The 23,881-nt window shown below is 38.8% G+C and overlaps 1 protein-coding gene across 1 annotated transcript; it reads right to left on the bottom strand.

Annotated features, from left to right (window-relative positions):
• Positions 1–21,460: 21,460 nt before the first annotated feature.
• On the bottom strand, positions 21,461–23,377 carry LOC105060189 (CBL-interacting protein kinase 6). The gene has a single exon (XM_029260492.2). It carries the CDS (start codon positions 23,012–23,014, stop codon positions 21,671–21,673), a length of 1,344 nt encoding a protein of 447 aa, XP_029116325.1. The 5' UTR covers positions 23,015–23,377; the 3' UTR covers positions 21,461–21,670.
• Positions 23,378–23,881: the final 504 nt, after the last annotated feature.

Below are 23,881 nucleotides of genomic sequence, written 5' to 3'. Positions count from 1 at the left end.
TTGGGGTAAGATGTAACGGCCTAGCTGGACCTGCATTAATACTCTTGGACCCATGGCTTCACCATGGAAAAGGCAAAAGAGCAACCAAGGAGAGGACGGAAGAGAAATTCTTTGTGCACTGGAGGAGGCGGTGCGGAACCACGTGCATCGCTCGTGGTGATTGGCTCATGCATAGGATTGGAAGAAAAAAAAAAATTTCGCACATCGCATCCCGATCCAATATATGAGCCAATCACCGTAGATGGTGTACACATTCTACACCACCTACGGTACACAAAGAATTTCTCAAGGACAGAATGAAGCACGATGACATGCTAGAGATGCATAAACTGCTTCATGGGCCGGGCCGGGCTTGCCCAAAAGTCCACTAAGGAAACGGTGCTCTTGGCGGCTGCAGCTCTCGGTCGTCGGCCGGCCCATCGCCACCCTACGCCTGCCGCATGCCTTGGGATCTCGACTTAGTACTGCACAGGGATGGGGTTGCTAGGAGGAGGAGTTCTATCGCTCTCCCCGTGGACCATCAGGTGGAGACCGTTAACATTGCATGTAAACTGTTTGATGAAACACCATCGCAACCTAATATGGCATGTAAACTGTTTGGTGAAACACCATCAGTGCAACCTTTCATATTTTTTTTTGCATAATGATCTATAGCTCTGGCTCGTTTTAGACTACAGGAGATCGTGCATCGTTATATTGTTAAGATTGGTCTAGATTGAGATGTCTCGGTGATGAATTTAGTGTTCATAACTAAGATTTGAAAACTTAAACATTGCTAGAGATTTTTCCATAAAGGTGTTTGTTATGGATGCCGTTAATTGGATGACCGTCATGCATTTGATCTTGACATGATAGCCATGATTAATAGGATCATAGCCTGTGCACATTTTGAGACATTTAAAGAGAGGGAGATCAGATTGTTATTCATGGATCTGGAACGGAGTTTCTTGCCAAGAATTCTCTAATTACACTATATTTCAAATTTTGATGAAATGGGGCCTTCCATGATGCCATTAAAGATCTATTCTTTTGTGGATAAAAAATTTATTAAAAAATCTATATTTTTTTAAATAAATATTTTTCAGATAATATTTAGATAAAAAAATAATTTATCTATATTTTTTTATACATTGAAAAGTATTTTCAAAATTGATTACTCACGTTCTTTACATTACTACTTGCCTACATAAGTTGCTAGAATTTATCCATATTTTTCATAATACCATTTACACTTTTTAGATTTGGAGAAGATGGATGACTGAGTTATTGAACATTGAACGATGAAGATATTGAAATGAGAATAAAAAATAAAATTAAATATCTATTTTACTAGTTGATAGAAAAATGATTTATCCATCCTCTAGATGGATAAAATTTTCTCTCATTTTATTGATAAATGCTATTCATGAAAAATAACTTACACATCTTAAAAAACGTAAAAACATGGGTAAATTGGTCAATGAAAGAGTGGACCTACTTTTTCATAATATTTATCGACAAAAAAATGGGATCTAATTGTTTGGAGGATGAGTTCATCATGAATTGCAATCATAACAAATTATATCCATAATGGGTAACCAACTTGCTGCTGCAGATCCCCGAATTGATGATGCGGCTATTTCCATGGATCTGCAAGATAATAAAGAGGCTAGAGAACTCATTGGATTGGCTCCAATTAGACCCTTTGATGCTTAAATCAATAAGGATTTTTTAGTGAGAGATGGGGATGAAGATAATAGAAAGAATAAGGAGCTTAGCTGCAATAGCTATTATTGTAGAGATGATCTACCAACCGGATCAACCGTTCCCATTGTAAGTGTCTAAATCAACTTGGGGAGGCCACACCAGATGCAGACTCAAGATCTAGACCCTACACCCATTTCAAACCTCTAGCTCGATTGGCTATCCAAGTGAAACCCATGATAAATACCCATAACTAACAACCTTGATTCTATAGTTGACGGACAGATCTTCTCCAAATAAATGATCAGAACATGGTCCAACAACCTAAAAAATCAGGCCTGACAGATTTACAGATTTTGGTTAACAACCTATGGGCTCAACCTCTAGATAAAAGAGATACGAAGAGGACCCCAAGATAAACAAGTTAAACTGGAAGGAGGAGAGAGGCATCCAACTCTCTCGCAATCATCTCTCTTTTCTCTCTACTATTTCGAAAGCTTCGACTAATTTAAATATCAGAGGGTCCCCTACTGAAACACCCCTGACGAGAGTGGATTTTCCTTGTAGGTTCCTTTTAGCATCCTGATTCTCTGACGATGCTCGTCTCCAGTCACATCTACCATCTTCCAAAACCTTGTGGCAATAGCTGTAATAATACCAGTACTAAAGATGCACTTTCCTTGTAGGAGCTCACAGCTTATTTGTAGTTAAAATCTTGAATCTTCTATGAATTATATCTTAATTGCTTGAGGTCAATCTAAAACTATCTAGGATTGCATTGTAACCATCTAAAAGTTCAGCATGCAATGGAGATGATGTCCTTCTGCATAGGATGGGAAAATCATCAGCTAAGGTGAGAGAATACAAATTGACTCAAAGCAGGCACTGAGTTATCTATCAGTCCAAGATTTGGGATTATATGTCTAATAAATATGATCTTAAAGATCGGTTGCTTCTTATCTACTCGTCTCCCTCCACTCTTAGATTATCAAGAATGGTCCCAATCTGATTGTCTTAGAGCATTTAAAGTATATTTGAGTTGCCATGTCAGCTGCAAATAGACTGATCTAGTTATGCTATGTCATTATGCTCATTTTATACCATATCACAAGTGACAGGCTAAAATTGCTAAATAGTTGTGACAATCACCTCGTCGTTCATAGAGAAGTTTGTTTGACCGTCGAGTTACCGCAAATACATTGTCACTGGCGGCATGGCATCCTCCTCCAACAACACCGCCCCCCGTTGCGGTTGTCCGTCGTTCAACTTCGGCACAAAGGCCTCCTGGTCAAGGCCAGCTCGGTCCGCCCCAAAACATCCTTGTTGACGGTTTGGGATAATAGGCCAACATCCTCTTCGCTAGGGACACGTGTTTTGAGAAAAACTAGGCCCGGCCCAAACTTCGAAACAAGGCTCGCTCTTTTGCGCATACAGATACCTGCAAAGCTCCTCTAATAGGGTACCCAAACTCTAGTAAAATTTGTCCATCCTTCCTGTGGCTTCTTCAAAGTCCTTTTCCTAAATAATACAAAAAAAAAAAATATTTATTTAAATAATATAAATTCTAATTAATTTATAAAAATAATATAAAAAAATATATCATTTTGAATGATGTTTTCTCCAAGCCACGTGACCCACATATTTTTCACGTAGGCATCGTCCAAAAAAATAAAAAATAAAAAATACCATTTTAAGTGGCGTTTTTAAAAACTCCATTTAAAAACATATTTTCTAAATTTTTCTCAAAAAAAAAGAAAAAAAATCAGAAAAAAATGGAAAAAAAATAAATTTTTAAATTTTTAATTTATAAATAAATAAAAATTTTAATTTTGAACAAAATTTAAAATATAAAAATTTAAATTTTTAATTCGAAAAAAAAAGGATAATTTTAGATGATTTTTTTCTTTTCAAATTAATTTTTTAAAAAATATCAAAACAAAAATCCTAAAAATTTAAAAAATTGAAAATATCATAGAAAAAAAAAAGAAAAGAAATGCAAAAGAAATAAAAATTATAAATTTGAATTTAAAAAAATAAAAATTTAAAATTTAATTCAAAAACAACATTTCAAATTCTTTCCAAAAATGCTAAAAAAAATAAAAAAATAAAAAGTGCCATTAAAAAATTAAAAATTTAAAAAAATTGAAAAAAATAAGAATTATAATTTAAAATTTAAAAGAAATTTTTTTTTTAAAATTAATTAAAATAAAAAATATCATTTCAAATCACTTTCCCAATTTCAAATTAATTTATTTAAAAAATATTTCAAACAAATAAAAAAAATAGCCTAAAAAAATTCATAAAAATAGGAAAAAATGAAAAAAATAGAAAAATTATATAATTATAAGTTTGAATTAAAAAAATTTAAAATTTTAATTTAAATTAAATTTTGAAAAAAAATGGCATAAAAAAAGGAAAAAAAGAGGAAAAATGTGAAAAAAAATTTGTAAATTAAAATTAAAAAAAAAATAATAATTTTAACTTTAATTCAAATAAAAAATATCATTTGAAATTATGTTGTCCATTTCAAATTATTTTTCAAAAAAATTATCTGAAGAAAAGAAAAAAATATTGTAAAAAAATAAAAAATACCATTAAAAAAAGAAAAAAAAGGAAAAAATAGAATTGAAAAAAAATAAGAATTATAATTCTAATTGAAAAATAAAATTTTAAATTTTAAATTTTAAGAAATAAAAATTCTAATTATAATTGAAATAAAAAATATTATTTTAAATAACTAAAAAAATGGAAAAGAATGGGAAAAAATAAAATATATAATTTTAAATTTAGAAATAAATATAAATTTTAATTTTGAATGAAATTTAAAATATAAAATTTGAATTTTTAATTAAAATAAAAAAGATAATTTTAAATTATTTTTTTCTTTTCAAATTAATTTTTTTAAAAAAATATCTAAACCAAAATCTTAAAAATTAAAAAATTAAAAATATCATAGAAAAAGAAAAAAAAGAGAAAGAAATAAAAATTATAAATTTAAATTTAAAAAAATAAAAATTTTAATTAAAAATTATTGCTCCTTGAATTGATTTTGATGACTACAAAGTATTTGAGGGGATTACTAATGATTTTGACTTGAAAAAAGATTTATTATATTTCAGGGATAAAATCATAATTTTATCAGACCTGATTCGGAAGCCTCAAGAGCAAGAACAAAAGATGTGTAATCTATTGGAGGCAATGTCAATATTTTTGAAAGTGTATTTTATAAGAAAATCAAGTTTATATTTTTGAGTCGACCCCATGAGTCGACTCATGGCTAAAAGGACTGAACGGCACGTAAAATTTTTGGCTGGCACACTCTGTGAGTCGACCCCATGAGTCGATCCCTTGGCATGAGTCGATCCTATGAGTCGACATCTGCTGCTCTGCAGGCCAAAATTACAGAACAGTCATTTTCTGCTCTTTTCCTCAAAGGTCGACCCCATGAGTCGACCCATGAGCATGAGTCGACCCTATGAGTCGACCCCTGTGACGGAAAATTTTCGTAACGACTAGTTTTTAACCCGTTTCGATTGCATTTAATGCTCATTTAATGTACTCTAACGGCTCTATTTCAGCCCAGATTACTCTCCACCATTATTTGAAGTTATAAAAGGCACTTAAAGGAGGGAATCAAAGACAAGAAAGAGATTTGAAAAAGTTTCTTCAAGCATTCATTTCAACCCTAAGCAAGAGCCCACTTAAAAAGGTCAAGAAGCTTTTATTTCAAGTTCACCAACTCCTCAAGAGCTCATTCAAGTCTCCAACCACCTTGAGGAAATCAGAAAGAGCTTCCTTCTAATTGTGTAAAGTGTATTTAAAGCATTATTTGCTCATTAAAGGAGCTACATCTGTACTTTTATGTGATTAACTCCTATACTCTATTTTTGAGTTGTTTATTTTATTTTGGAAGGAATCCAAAACGTGGAAAGGTTGATCCAAACCTTGAATCGGATTGTATTGGATTGGCTTGTACCCGAAAAATAAGTGTTTTAGCTTGGGATAGCTAGAGTCGGAGGTTCCGACATTGTATTCGGGTTGAATACAGTCTAGTGGATTTAAATTCTCAAGTAGGAGCTTGGGGAGTGGATGTAGGTGCAAGGTTGGCACCGAACCACAATAAATCTTCTTGTTTGTGTTGTGCTTACTTGCTCTCCTTTTAAATTTTTTTATCCTTTTACATTCTTGTATCCAACTTCTACACCTTGCATAAATTACACTCTCCATACTTATTTTGCTCATTGTTAAATAATCTTCATAGTTGTAAGTTAAGTTTAATTTTTTTTAAAAAAAATTTAATTCACCCCCCTTCTTGGGTTGCATAGCTGGGCAACAAAAATTATAAATTTAAAATTAAAAAAAAAATAAAAATTTTAACTTTAATTCAAATAAAAAATATCATTTCAAATTATTTTGTCTCTTTCAAATTATTTTTTGAAAAAAATATCTGAAGAAAAGAAAAAAATTGATGTAAAAAAATAAAAAATACCATAAAAAAGAAAAAAATAGAATTGAAAAAAATAAGAATTATAATTCTAATTCAAAAATAAAATTTATAATTTTAAATTTTAAGAAACAAAAATTCTACTTATAATTCAAATAAAAAAATATCATTTTAAATAACTAAATTAATTTAAATTTAATTTTTTAAAAAATATTCTAAATAAAGGAAGAAAATACCTAAAAAAATGCCAAAAAAGATAAAAATGAAAAAAAATGAGAAAAAAATATAAATTTTAAATTTGAAAAATAAAAATTTTAATTTTAATACAAATAAAAAAAATAATTTCAAATTATTTTCTCTTTTTAAAATTTTTTCTTAAAAAAATATTTCAAAGAAAATCTTAAAAATTAAAGAAATAAAATATATCATAAAAAAAGAAAAGATGAGAAAGAAATGATAAAAAAATATTAGATATAATTTTGAATTTTAAAAAAAATTAATTTAAATTCAAATAAAAAATATCATTTCAACTTACTTTTTCCATTTAAAATTAAATTTAAAAAAAATATCAAAAAAATAATAAATTAAAAAAATAAAAAGTATCGTAAAGAAGCCATAAATATAAAAAATAAAAAAAATTATAATTATAATTTGAACATATGTGTATGCATCCAATAATCTTCATATGGTAATGGATTAAAGCCACCACTCCAAGCATTCATATATGCTGTAATTGTATATGCATCATCCACAAAATTACTAAAATGTACAGTAATTTCTTGACACACAGCTAAAATATGTGAACATAGATATTTGTACATGCTCCACTTTCCACAAGAATATTTTTTTTCAGCTAAAGTAACAGTATGAAAATTTTCTCCACCTCGTAACCCTGTGCTTGCTCTCCTCGTAAGCACTTCATATATACCTCTTTGAAGGTTGAATGCTGTTACTCGGTGCTGGTTAGCTTTAACTTGATCTTCCGCAATCTTAATTGCAATATGAAGAGTAAAAAAATTATTTGGATTCTCCTCTACATATCGCAAGGCTTGGGCATGTCTCGTATTGAAGTATTTTACAAGACGATAAAATATCATTTAAACACAAGCTGTAATTGGCACATTTCTAGCTCCTCATAAAACACTATTAAAAATCTCCGACAAATTTATAGTTAAGACACCATAGCATAGGCCATTATCATGTGCCAATGTCCACTTCTCCTTTTCTTTCTCGGACAATCAGCTCCAAGCCTCTTCATTCACTGTTCTGATCCTACCCATGATAAAGTTGAACTTGCGAACTTGATGAGCGCTTCCTGCTCGTCATACTAATCTTTTCAGCTGCACATTTTTAAAATGAGTATTGAAATTACCGCAGATATATCCTAAACAGTATCGGTGATAGGCACATGATGACTCCATCCAATAAACTCATCTGCGATGGCATTTAATATACCTGGATGTCTGTCATAAATTAAGCATATTCCATTTTTATCTTTAACGATATGTGTTCTAAGCTGGAAAAGAAACCAACTCCAACTTGTAGTCGTCTCCTCATCCACAATTGCATATGCTAATGGAAATATCCCATTCTCTGCATCAATTCCTGTTGCAATTAACATCTTACCTTTAAACTTTCCATACAAGTGCATGCCATCAATGCTGATTACAGGACGACAGTGCATAAAACCCTGGATAGATGGTTTGAAAGTCCAGAAAATATAATTTAAAACTCGGACATTGGAATTCACAGTTTGAAAAAAATTCTATGAAACAACTGTACCGGGATTTGCATGTTGAAGTGCAGCCATATAATAGGGTAATTTAGCATAAGACGGCTCCCATTCTCCATAAATATCAACCAATGCCTTCTGCTTTCCACATCATGCTTTCCTGTATGACACTGTATATTGAAATTAATCATTAATGATTGCCACAATAGCTTCAACTTTAACACCGAGATCTTTCTCAATAATATATTGGACTAATGTGCTAATCATCCTTCCACTGACATGTTTGTGGTCTCGACTCAATCCCGTAAATAAACAAGTGTGAGGACCCTCATATTTTTTGATTTGAAAATATCTATGTTTTTTCAACAATGCAGCACGAAGCCTCCATTTACAATTTTGAATATTATCTGATGATGCGCATCGTACGGACCATAATTTCGAATGCGACTGAACTACATTGTATGTCCGATGCTTCATAATGTGATAAAGATCAACAGTTCTCTTTACATAATCTTTACTCTCAAACATTAGACCTTTAGAAAATTCAGTCATCGAGGAGTCCCAAAACTGATTGTTAGAATTCAATCTTCGACCAGCACTAACACAACCACCATCATCTAAATTTATATCGTTAAAATATTATGGAGGTTTGTGCAAATGAGGTTGAGGTTCTTCCACATTAATATTAGCCCAAACATATTCATTATCATTGTCATTTTCACCATCATCATCATTACTGCTACTGTCCTCATCTATCAAACAGTCTTCATCTCCACTTTCATCTAACTCAAAGCCTAGACTATCAAAATTTATTCCACCGACTACCCAGTCATCGTTTCCTATATGAGTGTCATCTCCCGTACTTACCACTACATCTAGCAAAGGAGAAATCACCATAGCAGAAGACACAGGAGAAGTCACTATAGGACTCGAAATAATTAGACAACTAGGACCGACAGTAGTGGAATGTTGTTCTGCAAAAACAGTCTCAACACTATCGGTTTGCACCATAAGAGTTACGAAAGGTGAGGAAGGCCAAACATTATTGTCCGCTTGAGTTAAAAGCCGACTATGGCATCCAAAACTTGGTACATCTTTCTTTTCAATATATAATTCTAAAAATCGATATTCTGAATATTTCAAAGGAAATGTCAGCATTTCTTCGACATCTTCATCGTCATCAATTGGAACCAAGATATATTTGCTCTGCAATAACTGCCCCGACAGATTAGGAGATTTTCATTTCAATTTTATTTCATATTTTTCTTTGTCTACAGGAATATTGCTGTATAAATGATCCAATAATTCTTGACGTGATAATGATGAAGATACTCTAATCATCCGATTTGCAGGGTGACTGTACTGTACACCAGTTTCATCATTCTGTATCATGCCATCATAATACAATAGTACACGAACTCGAGTACTGGCCATTTTTTCAGAGAAACCTACGATAAAATCAAAATCAAAATATTTAATATTATTAATTATTTTATCATTTTAAAAGATTTACATGATACATGCATCATATCATCAACAAATAGGTACAGATAGATCCTATCCCATTCAAAAATTATATTAATTTTATAGATTAATTACATTAATTAAACGATACGCAAAAAAAATCAAAAAAAAATTTGGCAGTATTTTCCCTTAGTTCTCCCTACACGACTTAAAATGTGTGAGGAGAACTAAAGAAAAATACTGTCCGAAATTTTTCTCGAACCCTCCGCATATCATTCGAATAATGTAATTATCTATAAAATTAAATGCAATTCTCAAACTGTCCAAACTGGACAATCAATTGACCAATGTATATATTTTACGATATCCGTACAAAAATATATATTTAAATATATATTTTATATAGATATCATAGAATATTCTACATTGGCCAATTGACGGATCTATATTTTCATGAAATACAATATATTTTAAAATTTTTAAAATACGATCGAATTGAATTTTAAAAATATATGAATCTAATGAGATAAAAATAAAAATAAAAAGAAAAAATAATGAGATAAAAAGAAAAAATAAAAAGATTGAAATAGACGGCCCACCGCGGGGGCCGTCGCAGAGCCACCGTCGGGAGTCATCGCGGAGCGACCGTCGGAGCCCGATGGGGCCTGCCGCCATCGCGACCCATCGCGTGGAACCTGCCGTATCCCACAGCCGGGCCCACCGTCGGAGAAGGGGAGTGTTGGGGGCCGCCGTCGTGCCCCGGTGGGGCCCGCCGCCCCGACCCTCGACTAGGCCCGCCGCCCGACCCCCGTGGGGGCCGCTGTCGGGGCCCACCGCCAGAGAAGGGGAGAGTCGGGGCCCGCCACAGGGGCCGCCGCCGAGCCCCGATGGGGCCCGCAGCCCCCTCGATTGGGCCTGCCCGTGGCCGCATGGGCCGCCGCCGTCGGGGCCCGCCGCCGCCGCCATCGTCGCCGGCGGCCAAGGAAAAAGAGGGAGAGAGAGAGGAAGAGAGAGAGGAAGAGGGAGAGGAGGGGCCGGCCAAGGGAAGGGGCCCGCCGCGGGGGGCCGCCGCTGGGATGCCGCTGGCAGTCTGTCGCCGGCAGCCAAGGAAAAAGAGGGAGAGAGAGAGAGAGAAAGAGGGAGAGGAGGGGCCGGCCAAGGGAAGGGGACCGTCGGGGCCCACCGTCGGCCGTCAGTCGATCGGCGGCCAAGGAAAAGAGAGAGAGAGAGAGGAAGAGGGAGAGGAGGGGGCCCGCCGTCGGGGCCCGGGGCCCGCCGCCGGGGTGCGCGGCTGGCCGTCGGGGTGCGCGGCCTGCTGTCGGGGTGCGCGGCCGGCTGCCGGAGCGTGCGGCCCGCCGCCGGCCCTCTGACGCCGGCGGCCAAGGAAAAAGAGGGAGACAGAGAGAGGAAGAGAGAGAGAGAGGAAGAGGGAAATGAGGGGCCGGCCAAGAGAAGGGGACCGCCGGGGCTGCCACGGGGGCCCACTACCGGGGCGCGGGGGCCGCCGCCGGCCGTCTGTCGCCGGCGGCCAAGGAAAAAGAGGGAGAGAGAGAGGAAGAGAGAGAGAGAAGAGGGAGAGGAGGGGGTCGGGGCCCGCCGTCGGGGCGCGCGGCCCATCATCGGCCCTCTGACGCCGGCGGCCAACGAAAAAGAGGGAGAGAGAGAGAGGAAGAGGGAGAGAGAGGAGGCAGCTCATCGCCGTTGGGAGCTCGCCACCGTGCCGCCAGAGAGACGCCGGAGAAGGGAGAAGAGGGAGAAGAGGGAGAAGGAGAACAAGGGGAGAAAGGAGAAAATGCCATTCCCTTTGATATTTTCTCTTTTTTTTCTCTCTTTTCTTTTTTTTTATTTTTTTAAATTTTTTTCTTAACTTCTTTAATTATTTTTTTATAATTTTTTAATAAATAAAATTAATTAAAAATGGAGATAGTAATTTGAATGATAATTTTTAATTTAAATTAAAGTTAATTTTTTTTAATTTATAATTATAATTTCTATTTTATTACCATTTTTTCCTCTTTTATTCACTTCTTTTATGATATTTTTTTTTGAAATTCAATTTAAAATTTTTATAATTTTAAATTATAATTTTAGTTTTCTTCCATTTTTATCTTTTTGGCATTCTATTACATATTTTTTTCTTTATTTAAAATATTTTTTAAATAATTAAATTTAAATTAGTTTACTTATTTAAAATGATATTTTTTATTTCAATTATAATTAGAATTTTTATTTCTTAAAATTTAAAATTATAAATTTTATTTTTCAATTAGAATTATAATTCCTATTTTTTTCAATTCTATTTTTTTCTTTTTTTCTCTTTTTTTATGGTATTTTTTATTTTTTTACAATATTTTTTTTCTTCAGATATTTTTTTTAAAAAATAATTTGAAATGGACAACGTAATTTCAAATGATATTTTTTATTTGAATTAAAGTTAAAATTCTTATTTTTTATATTTTAATTTATAAATTTCTTTTTTTTCACATTTTTTCCTCTTTTTTTCACTTTTTATGGCATTTATTTATTTTCAAAATTTAATTTAAATTGAAATTTTAATTTTTTTAATTCAAACTTATAATTATATAATTTTTCTATTTTTTTCATGTTTTCCTATTTTTATGAAATTTTTTTAGTCTATTTTTTATTTATTTGGAATATTTTTTAATTAAATTAATTTGAAATTGAGAAAGTGATTTGAAATGATATTTTTTATTTTAATTAATTTTAAAAATTTTATTTCTTTTAAATTTCAAATTATAATTCTTATTTTTTTGATTTTTTTAAATTTTTGATTTTTTAATGGTACTTTTTATTTTTATTTTTATTTTTTTTGAACATTTTTGGAAAGAATTTGAAATGATATTTTTGAATTAAATTTAAAATTTTTATTTTTTTAAATTTAAATTTATAATTTTCATTTCTTTCACATTTCTTTCTCTTTTTTTTCTTTTTCTATGATATTTTTAATTTTTTAAATTTTTAAGATTTTTTTTAGATATTTTTTTAAAAAAATAATTTGAAGAAAAATTATCTAAAATTATCTTTTTATTTGAATTAAAAATTCAAATTTTTATATTTTAAATTTCATTCAAAATTAAAATTTTTATTTATTTATAAATTAAAAATTTAAAAATTTATTTTTTTGCCATTCTTTTTTATTTTTTTTCTTTTTTTTGGGGGGCAAAAATTAGAAAACGCCATTTTGAATGGCATTTTTAAAAACGTCATTCAAAATTACGTTTTTAAAAATACCATTTTAAATGATATTTTTAAAAATACCACTTAAAATGATATTTTTTATTATTTTTTTTTTTGGACGATGCCTACGTGGAAAATGTAGGTAACGTGGCTTGGAGAAAATGCCATTCAAAATGATATTTTTTTCCTTTTGTATTACTTTCATAAATAAGTTAGGATTTATATTATTTAAGTAAATAATTTTTTTTTGTGTTATTTAGGAAAAGGACTCGCTTCTTCAAGCACCTTCTGTACTCCACTGATGCCTTTTTTTTTTTTTTTTGAGTGGAATGGAGGAAGCGATCACCTCCCCCAGATTTATTAATGGCATATATACAAGACCTCTGATGCCATTTTTCAAAATAATAAAATGATCATATAAATTATTTTTGCCTAGGGGTAATGTTTTATGAAAAAATGGTCATGTAGCATTCATTCTTAACATAAGCCCCTTAGAGCTCCCACCAGCCCATGTAATTTATCGTAATAAATATGCAAATAGGGAAATGATTCTATATATAAATACCAAGTATTAAGTAGTGTATGTGAGCTATATAAATACCATAGAAAAATGGGACTTAACTATTCTTATCCCACATACATTCTTTTTGAGGAGCAAAGCATAGTTTTCGAAAAATCTCTTTGTTTGGCGAGTGATGGTCCCACTTCTTTCCTGAAATGCATTTTCATATGTTCAACTAAATTCCTTGTGATAAAACTTCCGTTCAATCTTTTTGGTTGAATATAAATATAATTTAAGCTGAATATGAAAATAGTTCTTGTTTTATTAGACCATGGATTATGCTAATACCATAATATCAGTGTAATAACATGATCTCACCTAACCAACCCGCCTTGAGCCAACTAATCCTATTCCCTTCTTCTATTGGATGGATGCACATATGCTTCATTCTTTCTTCTCATCGTGTCCTCCATCGAAGACCTCTCATAGTGAAACCCCACAAGTTATCATGTCCCTAGCAATCCTTTATAGCAATGTTCTCTCTACGTAACCCATTATTTCCCTCATCTGACCTACCTCTCTCCAAGCTCTCATTTAAGGAGGGGGTTTTAGAGAAGAAGGAGAAGACATAGATCAAGCCATTGAAACAATCCTCAAATAAGATCCTATTTCCTTCTTTAGATTAAATTTTCTTAGCAACATAGAATCACGTCTTGGATAGCAAATATGCATTGATTAACTAGAGCTAAGTCACTACCATAAGCATCATTTTATCAGGCTACAAAATCGCTAGCTCTTTAAAATCAAAAGGAAAAGAAATTATATTTCTTTTTTTTAAGAAAATAAAATAAGTTGCTTTATACTAGTTTACCCTACAAAGCCTCAGCTCCATGATTCTTTCTCACTTTACATTGGAGACATTAACCAACAATATTTTTGCCTAAAAAATATTTTTTGGATTCTATAATTTTGAATAAACATTTAAAATCTTTCCATCCATCGTAATAAATATGACATTAAATATATACTTGCACAGATTTTTACATATATTATTCTATAAAATTATTCATAAAATCTTCAGAGCTCCCGTGCAGAAAAAAAGATTGAGGGTAAAGCAAAGAATAAGAGAAATTCTGTGAAAATGGTCTCTTCAAAACCAAATTTTCTACGGTGGGCTACTAGTTGCAGAGAGTCTGAAAAAGCAAAACATTGACGTACGATACAAACCAGGCCATAATCTTGCAACAGCTTTATGATTCATTTTACCAACAAGAACTTTAAGTACGTGTAATGGGAGTCACAGTAAATCCTTCTGTACGACATGTTGTCTCTATCACCGATCTTGAAAGAGACAGCCAGGGTACTTTGGATCATTATCAGGCTTATCCTCAATATTTCCACAAAAGAAAAAATCTACCTTCAATAATTCAGAACCTCATCAATATTGATCGTTGATACAGGTACCCTACAGATCCTGTTCGCTGCCGTCTCAGAAACTACCGAAAAAAACAAAAAGTAGTGACCCAGGTAAGCCAACCTTTTTGCTTGGTAACATGCTTGAGAATTTATGACTACATCAATCCGTACACACCAATCAGCCAATCTCCCACTAGTCTGCTCTCGAGTAAGTAATCAGACACATATATGCCGTATTCATCAATTAAAAATAAAAAGAGAGAAATAAAAAAAGAAGAAGAACGAGCAGCAGCAGCTTTGAATAATTTTTTTGAGGTTAAGAAGGTTTGATTTTTTTTTTTTTTTTTTTGAGGAAACTGGATATTGATAGGATTTCATTAGCCATTAGAAATTTATGCAACGGGTATAACTGTATAATGTATCAAAGAAGATGAAAAATGAGGTTGTACAATAATTTTTTAGAAAAAGATTGCTAGTGCCCAAGGAAAAAACATTCAGAAGGAAGAGACCAAAATAGACTCAAAAGAAATTTTTAGGCATAGATGTAGCAAGAATCATATATAGAGTTCACCGCTGCAAGGTTCTTTATCATCATCTCAAAATGAAACATGACAACCAAGAGGGGAGCATAGTAAAAAGGATGAATTGCAGCTAGTTAAGAATAGTCCTCTCCTCTGGAAGGAAGGCCAGCACTATTACTTCTATTGCCTTTGAGGAGATGAGCAATCATAGATACTATGCTTATTAATTTCCTCAATCAATCACCTTCCAAAAGATCGACTTCTCTGGTGAAGATTTGTTAAGGAAAACCCAAAAATTTCTATTAATATGAGAGCTGAATGCTGGAGGTCATGTTTGAAATTCCGCCTACACCATGATTCACAGATTTGAGACAAGCTTGAGAGATCAGGAAAAATGTTTAGCCTGTCAGAGATTCAAGACCAAATTTAGGAGGTAGAGGAGCAGTTAACTAGCAGATGATCAATAGATTCAGAGCAAAGGACACACCAACCTTCCTATTCAATTTCTTTTGAAGGATCTCCCTGGTATTAAATTTATTTAGAAGGGCTAACCATAAGAAGCTTTTAACTTTCGATGGAACTTTATTTCCAAATCAAATTTGCCATAGGCCATGTCATAGCTCTGGAGATTAGAATTTTATATAAGGAAGAAGAAGTAAAGTTATCCAACACTTTCACCTGCTAAATGATTTTGTCCGGATCAACATTCAATCAAACATTAATAAGAATAGAGAGTAAGTCAGCTTTTTCCTACATCATGGTTGTAGAAAGAGAGGTAGTTCGAATATGCCATAACTCCACCCTTGGGTAAAATAAGAGGCCACTGAATCTTTCTCACCACAGCAGCAAGCATAGAGGTTGGAAAACAGAATTTTGAGAGGAGCAAAGCCAAACTAACTATCATGCCAAAAGGAAATATTCGGACCATTTCCAACATCAAAAGGTTGGAGTATTTATAAACTTTGTGTACAACCCTGATCTGTTGTTAAAGAAAAACACTCTGTTGGGCGATCATGGGCATTAACCTCAGTTTCATGGACTACACCTTATAGTGCTTGACTATTATGGTTACAATGTGATTGTGTTCATGGGTCGGTTGCTATTTGAATGTTCTAATCATCTGACACTTATATGGGGAATTCTAGTCTAGATCCTTAAATAGTCTTCATGTAGCTTAGCTTTGAGTTGCTCTGCTTAATAATGAATGTAATACTTCCAATAAGATGTGTCAGAACTTGCCGGAGTTCACGAGTTCTCTACAACCACACCCTCCTAATTTTTATCTCTGTAATTTTCCTCCCAATTAGATAGCTGCACAGAACTGAGACGTTTAAAGCAACGCTTTCAGGGGTTCAAAAATCAAACAACTTCACCGTCCTTGTTCATATTTAGTTCATTTACATCTATCTATTGGACGCCACTATCTCATAAACAATGGTAACACTATATACCAATCATCGTGTCGGCAGGTGCAATGGTGAACAAAATCTCCAATCTCTTGCACTAATATCACAAGGAACTGTAAAATATTTATTGAGGGATGTCTGACCAGGATACCACCTCCCAAGATCTTTTTAGTACTATACGATCAGCAAAAAGAAAAAAGAAACAAAATAAAACAATCAAAATACGTGGATCCACCACAAAAGGGCTCGCCTCCACGGAGCATGCAAACTTCACTATAAAATAGAAATTTTATAAGAGGAGATCTCACCCTCAACCCTCATACACCCAATTTTTCTCTCACCTGAAGTTTCTCTTACAAAAGCTCTCTCTCTTGGAAGACCCCATTGAATCCCTGAAGTGACTGGCATCCGCTATCCAGGAATCTCCTGCTCCTTCTCTCTCAGCGGCCTCATGCCTTTTTTTTTATTCTTCTCGGGTTCCGCGCGGCGCCCTCAGCAAAAACCGAACCTCCCCTTTTTCTGTGCATCACAGGCCTTTTAAAGGCCTTAAACAAGGTTTAGATTATGTTTAGGTCTCCTAAACAAGCCAAACCAAGTCTTTGAACCGTCAGATCAACACCGGAAACTCTCTGGGCCGTCAGATCGCGATCAGTCCATGAAATAGTACCATCATGGACCGCCCGGTCCACGCGGTCCGCCATGGACCGCCCGATCTACGGTGGACTGGAGTACAGGGCCCAAGCAAGGCGCCTGGGCCTGGGCCGCACGTCCGTCTGGGCCGCGCGCCCGCCTGGGCCGCCCGCCCGCATGGGCCGCGCGCCTGGGTCCCGCGTCCAGCACGTTGGCCCCACTTGGGCCGCATGTCGCCGCCTGCGGCCGCGCCGCCGCCACTCCACCGGCCCGCCGCCGGCCACCGGTGGTCCTCCACCGCCTCGAATCTCATGCCGATTTCAAAAGCTCGTATCTCCTCCATCTGAGCTCCGTTTGGGGTGATTTTGATCTCGTTGGACTCCGTTTTTCATCGCGAACCTCGTTGTGGGCTCAATATGAGCTAAATCTCGAGACGTCAAATCCTAACAATCTCCACATCGATTTGATATTCGGCCTCCTCCAAACTCCGAGAGCTTCTGGATCTCCTCGCCCCCATGTCCTGGAGCAATCGCCTGCTGATCATGGATGGGCAAATATGGGAGTCGAGCCAGGCTGCTCAATCCCATCTCCGTCGTATGCTGTGCTCCTCCTGATCTGAGATCTGCTCGGGGCATCATCTTGCAGCAATAGGAATCTCACCTTGCGACGTCGTCTCTCGTCCTCCCGTGTCTCCTGTCTCGTGTCCGATCCGCCTCCTGGAGCTCCACCTCACTCTGGACTCCACCTAGCTCCCGAAGCTCCACTTCGCACTGGGCTCCCCACCAGGTAATAATGTCCTCTTCTCCCCTTCTTCCCCTCTAGCACAATCCTATCGCCGCGTAGCACCCTCAAGATTCCTCCACCAGCTACCGTCCTGTAGCCTCTTGAATTCAGTCTGCTAAGTGAGATAAGATTCCATCTGAAATCGGATATGTATCGGACCTCCCCCAATCTCCTCATTGCACCATCATGTATCCTCCAGCTGACCGTCCCAATGCCTCTGATCGCACAGTTCGATCCATCCGGTAGATATACAGTGCCCTCACTGTTCTCCAGGGAGTCAAACTGCTCCTCTCTGCAACATACATGATAGGGGCATACAGAATCTAATATCCACTACTGGGAAGAAGTAGATACCTCGTCAGATATCTCCAGGACATCTCCATCTGAATTGCTGCCGGCCGTCGCTACAGCAGTCACCATCCATTTTTTGAGTTGAGGGCAATCTCTGGCTAGATGCCCCAACTCCTCACACTGGTAACACCTGATTTTGCTCAAGTCCCTCCTGGATTTGGACTGCCCTCGTTACGATCTTCTGTCGCTCCGTCTATCGCCTCCTGCTCCTTCAAAAGTCACCAAAGTTAAGCTACCGCTATCTGAGCTCGAAGCTGAGTTCTCCCTCCTTAGAATCTCGTTCTGGAGTATCACCGCGGTGACTTCATCCATCTTGATAGTGCTCTTCCCCACTAGAAGAGCAGTTACCAGGGACTCGTACGAAGGGGGAAACGACGCCAGCAAAACCAGCACCCTGATCTTCTCCTCAACATTCTCACCAACACTGAGGAGGTCGGTGAAGATCTTCTGAAAGTGGCTCAGATGCTCCGTATGCTCTGTCCCTCAGTCATCTGTAGTTGGTAAAACTGCCTCCAGAGGAAAAGAGTATTGGTGAGAGACTTTGCTATGTACAACTCCTCGAGCTTCGACTATAGCACCGTCGGGGAAGTCTTGCTCAGCACATAGATCACCACCTCATCCACCAGTTACATGTGGATGGTACTCACCGTCTGCATCTGTAGCCATTTCCAATCCCGCACTTCCAGGGTGGTCAGCTTCTCATCGCACAAGAGAGCATCGATCAACCCCTGTTGGATGAGCACGTCTTCACCCTTACCTGCCACAAGAAGAAATTGCTCTTACCATCGAACTTGTTGATCTCCATCTTGATTGTTCATGTCTTCTCCATCTTCAGTCTTGCTCACCACCGCTGCAATCTGCATCCTTGTACCTCCTTGCTCTAATACCACTTGTTGGGGGGATGTCTGGCCAGGACACCACCTCCCAAGATCTTTTCAGTACCACGCGATGCAGCAGGAAGAAAGAAGAAATAAAATAAAACAATCAAAATACGTGGATCAGCCACAAAATGGCTCGTCTCCACGGGGCATACAAATTTCACTATGAAAAAGAAATTTTACAAGAAGAGATCTCACCCTCAACCCTCATACACCCAATTTCTCTCTCACTTGAAGTTTTCCTCACAAAAGCTCTCTCTTTTGGAAGACCCCCCTGAATCCCTGAAGTGCCTGGCATCTGCTGTCCAGGAGCCTCCTGCTTCTTCTCTCTCAATGGCTTCACGCCTCTTTTTTTTATTCTTCTCGGGTTCCGCACGGCGCCCTCAGCAAAAATCGAACCTCCCTTTTTTCTGTGCGTCACAGGTCTTTTAAAGGCCTTAAACAGGATTTAGATTAGATTTAGATCTCCTAAACAAGCCAAATCAAGCTCCTGAACCGTCGGATCAACACCGGAAACTCTCTGGGCCGTCAGATCGCGATTGATCCCGGAATAGTACCATGGATCGCGAAAAACGTATGGAAAATACCCACACGGTCCGCCATGGACTGCCCGGTCCACAATGGACCGGGGTACAGGGCCCAGGCAAGGCGCCTGGACCTGGGTCGGCCCGCGCACGGGCTGGGCCGCGCGCCTGGGTCGCGCGCCCGCCTGGGTCGTGCATCCCGCACGTTGGCCCCGCCTGGGCCATGCACCGCCGCCTGCGGCCGCGCCACCGCCGCTCCACCGGCCCGCCGCCAGCACTCCTCCGCCGCCTCGGATCTTGTGCCAACTTCAAAAGCTCGTATCTCCTCCATCTGAGTTTCGTTTGGGGTGATCTTGATCTTGTTGGACTCCGTTTTTCGCCGCAAACCTCGCTGTGGTCTCAATGTGGACTGAATCTCAAAGCATCAAATCCTAACAATATTAAATACTCCAAGATATTGCCATGAACAGATCAAGCAGAAGCTTGGTAATTAATCAAAGTAGAACTCCACTTGGAGCTCAACGACAGAGATACGCTGCATGGGGGCAATGATAAAAGAAATGTCCGAGCATAAGCACTCCGATACAAATGTCCAGCCAAAACCAGTTCATTTGGTTTTGGGGTGTGGGGTACGAGTGCCTTGTTCTTTTGTCATCAGGCCCTCAAGAATCTGCAGTTCCCTGGATAAGGGAATATGGTCCCGCCGGTTGAGCCCCTCACATGTGATACAATAGAGTTGACATGCACATGCAACCATAGAAAACCTCAGGAAACCGGCCACCACCGAGTCTTGGAATGTCTGTCTGAATTCAGAAAGGAGAACCGGTATCAGTTGGATCCATTGCACCCATGTAATCATGTTTCTTATCTTCATCCTAACAGATGACTCAAGCTGCAAGACAAGGCACGTTATACGTCTGCCAGTCTTGCTCTCAATAACCTTTAGGTGCTGTCACTTGATGCTTTTAGAGTCAAATTAATGGTACCATGCTACCAGAGCATTTGACTAATTATATACTACTCTTGGGGCAAGATTGAACTGTTGAAGATGCCGTCTCTCTGTCGACTCCCCTGTTTCATCTTGGTAGGTGAAAGAACCAAAGATGACTTGCACATGGACTCACTGAATGCCAAACTCAAATAAACAGCAGAGCAAATAAAAGACCATGTATGTACTTACATAGGTATACATGTATATATGTATATATGTATATACATTTGTATGTATGCATGGTCACTTGAAAGAGGGGTAGGAGCCTCAAAGATGCATTCATCTGGGGATGATTCTTCTTCTTCTTCTTCTTTTTGAACGAATTCATCTAGGGATTCTTCTTCTTCATTTTTTGTTTTGAAGGAATTCATCTGGAGATTCTTCGTGCTCAATCAACCTCCAGCATATTTAATGCTAATGATCCCTGGTGAAATCTAAATAACCTATGCAACCCGCAACATCAATGACAGCATGGGGGCATTTGCAGCAGAAACATGAGAAAACTCGAGAAGAGTTTCAGCTCATTGAAATGGATGTCTAAAAATTCTTAAGAGTAGAACCAATTGCAATGTTTTTTTTTTATGAGAAAGGAGGACAATAATAACAGTGTTGATCGAGTCTGTAGCCAGTAATGGCATAGGATAGATACCTGTGGTCAGACGTACTGGAAAAACTTGGTTTAAACCCAAACCAATCTTTGCTCGCTAGAGAAATCCTCATATTTTTAGACCTGGAGCTGCCAAACCCAGATAATATATATATATTACAGCATCACTGAGCCCAACATGCAGCCTTATGATACGACTTAAGTTTCGATAATCCAATTAAGCTCCTATAATCCATGTAAAATACTAAAATATGGCATGATATATGATCTACGTTTAAGTTTTATTTTAATAAAACATTCAACAGCCAAATCCATGCAATTAAACAAGAATAGAATGAACAGAGTTAATGTTAGAGAGGAACATGAGACTAAGACAACGAAAACATCAACAAGAACGAAACAGATAAACGCCCCCGGCTTTCGATTTATACAAACACATTTAATGACACTAATACCCCAACATCGCAGATGGGCGCTAGAGAAAATATCCAAAGAATCGCCCCGAATCTCGACCGTTGATCGGACGGACATGGGCTTTGATCAGACGGTGGTGGTGGTTTGGGAGTCGGAGGCGGGCCAAACGATATCCTTCAGGGCGGGGCGGAGCTCGTCGCTGCAGAAGTTCCGGTACTCGAGGCTGTCGCCGGCATCCTTCCGGACGTCCACCACCAGGACCGATGGCGCCACCGTGAAGAACTCCGCCGCCACCGCGAGCCTCCCCTTCCTCCCCAGCTCCTCCCCCTCCAGCCGCACCCCCGTCGCCCCGCTCTTCGTCACCCGGTAACGCCCCTCCGCCCGCGACGCCACCCCCTCCAGCCGCGAGATCACCCCGCTCGTCGGCTCCCTGGTCGCGAACCGCATCCCTTCCTCTCTCCTCCCCCTGCCCTGCTCGAAAAGGGGCGACAGATCGAACCCCTCCGAGAGCGAGATCAGATGGAACGCATTCAGCCTCTGCGGCTCCTCCGTCTCCTTCTTACCCTTCTCCTCAGCCGCCGCCGCCGCCGACGCCGACGCCGACGCCGGCGCAAACACCGGCTTCAGGATCGGCGATTTCTTGAACCAGGGCGTCTCGACCAGCTTGGCTACCGTGATCCGGGTGCTGGGGTTCGGATCGAGGAGCTTGGTGACGACCCGGCGGGCCTCCGACGAGAACCAGGGTGGACAACGAAAGTCCCCGCGGTGGATCTTCTTGTACATGGAGACGAGGTTATCGTCCTGGAAGGGGAGGAACCCGGCGAGGAGGACGAAGAGGATGACGCCGCAAGACCAGAGGTCGGCCCTGGCGCCGTCGTATCCGTTCTTCCCGATCACCTCCGGCGCGACGTACGCCGGAGTCCCGCATGTGGTGTGGAGGAGGCCGTCGGAGCGCACGTGGTCGGCGAAGGCGCTGAGGCCGAAGTCAGCGACCTTGAGGTTGCCGACGTCGTCGAGGAGGAGGTTCTCTGGCTTGAGGTCCCGGTGGTAGACGCCGCGGCTGTGGCAGAAGTCGACGGCAGAGATGAGCTGGCGGAAGTAGTGGCGGGCGGTTTCCTCCCGGAGGCGGCCGGCTCGAGCGATCCGGGAGAAAAGCTCGCCGCCGCGGACGAGCTCCATAGCGAAAAAGATCTTAGACCTGGTGGCCATGACCTCGTGGAGCTCCACGATGTTGGGGTGGGTGACCATCTTCATCACCGAGATCTCGCGTTTCACCTGCTCCATCATCCCCACCCGGATCACCTTCTCCTTCCCCACCACCTTCATCGCCACGCTCTTTCCCGTCCGGAGATTCCGGGCGAGGTACACTTTCGCAAAGGTCCCACGCCCCAGCACGCGCCCGAGCTCGTAGCGACCGTGGAGGACGCTCTTCCCCTCCGCCGCCGGCGACGGCGGCGCCACCTCCTCCATGGTGAGACCTCTTTCTTTTTCTTTCTCTTTTTTTTTTTTTTCTTTATTCTTTTGCGCCTGGATTACTTTAGAAATGTAGAGAGGGAGGGAGGGAGGGAGGGAGGGAGAGAGAGAGAGGGCTACCCGTCTTCGACGTGCTTGCGGTGGCAGCTCCGGCCGCCGTGCTTCTTCCGCTTCCCGGCGAGATTAGGACTAGATCTCCTCATCGTGCAGCATTCCCTGGCGGAGGGCTGGACCGGAGGAGGCTGCGAGAGCGGCGGGAAGAGAAGGAATTAGGGTCTGAAGGCGGTGGGCCGGGGCGGGGGAGAGATCTTAGGCTCGCTTTTCTTCTAAGAGGATTGGGTATCCGAGACGGCCAGGCTGATCCCTCCCGTGGGGTTTATATCATGGACCCAGGAGCGTGGCAGATTACGGTATTGCCCATGGAATGGCGGTTTTGATGCACCGACTTGAGAGCAGAGAGGGTCTTTGCTGGTATTCAAAATTCACGACCGTTGAATTCAGATCCAATGGATGATTTTTTTTTCTTTTTCTTTTTGTATAATCCCTTTTAGCGTTTATCTGTCCGTTTCTGGTTTATTGATGATTGGGAGAAGAACGGTTGAGATTTTCCTATCAGATACGTTCAATTGTTCGCGTTCGATCAGAGTTTTATTGCCTTATAAAGAAAGTATTCTTCTGGAAACTCATGGAAGATTCGACTGGGATCATCTCATCGTTGGAGATACAGTTTTATTGCCTTATAAAGAAAGTATTCTTCTGGAAACTCATGGAAGATACGACTAGGATCATCTCATCGTTGGTGATACAGTGGATTTGGAGGAGCAACCGATCTACGGCTGAGATCGATCTCATCGCTGACGTCTC

The sequence above is a fragment of the Elaeis guineensis genome, chromosome 1 (genome assembly GCF_000442705.2).
Source record: "Elaeis guineensis isolate ETL-2024a chromosome 1, EG11, whole genome shotgun sequence".
NCBI classification, from domain to species: domain Eukaryota; kingdom Viridiplantae; phylum Streptophyta; class Magnoliopsida; order Arecales; family Arecaceae; genus Elaeis; species Elaeis guineensis.
This window is presented reverse-complemented; position numbering and strand designations above follow the sequence as displayed.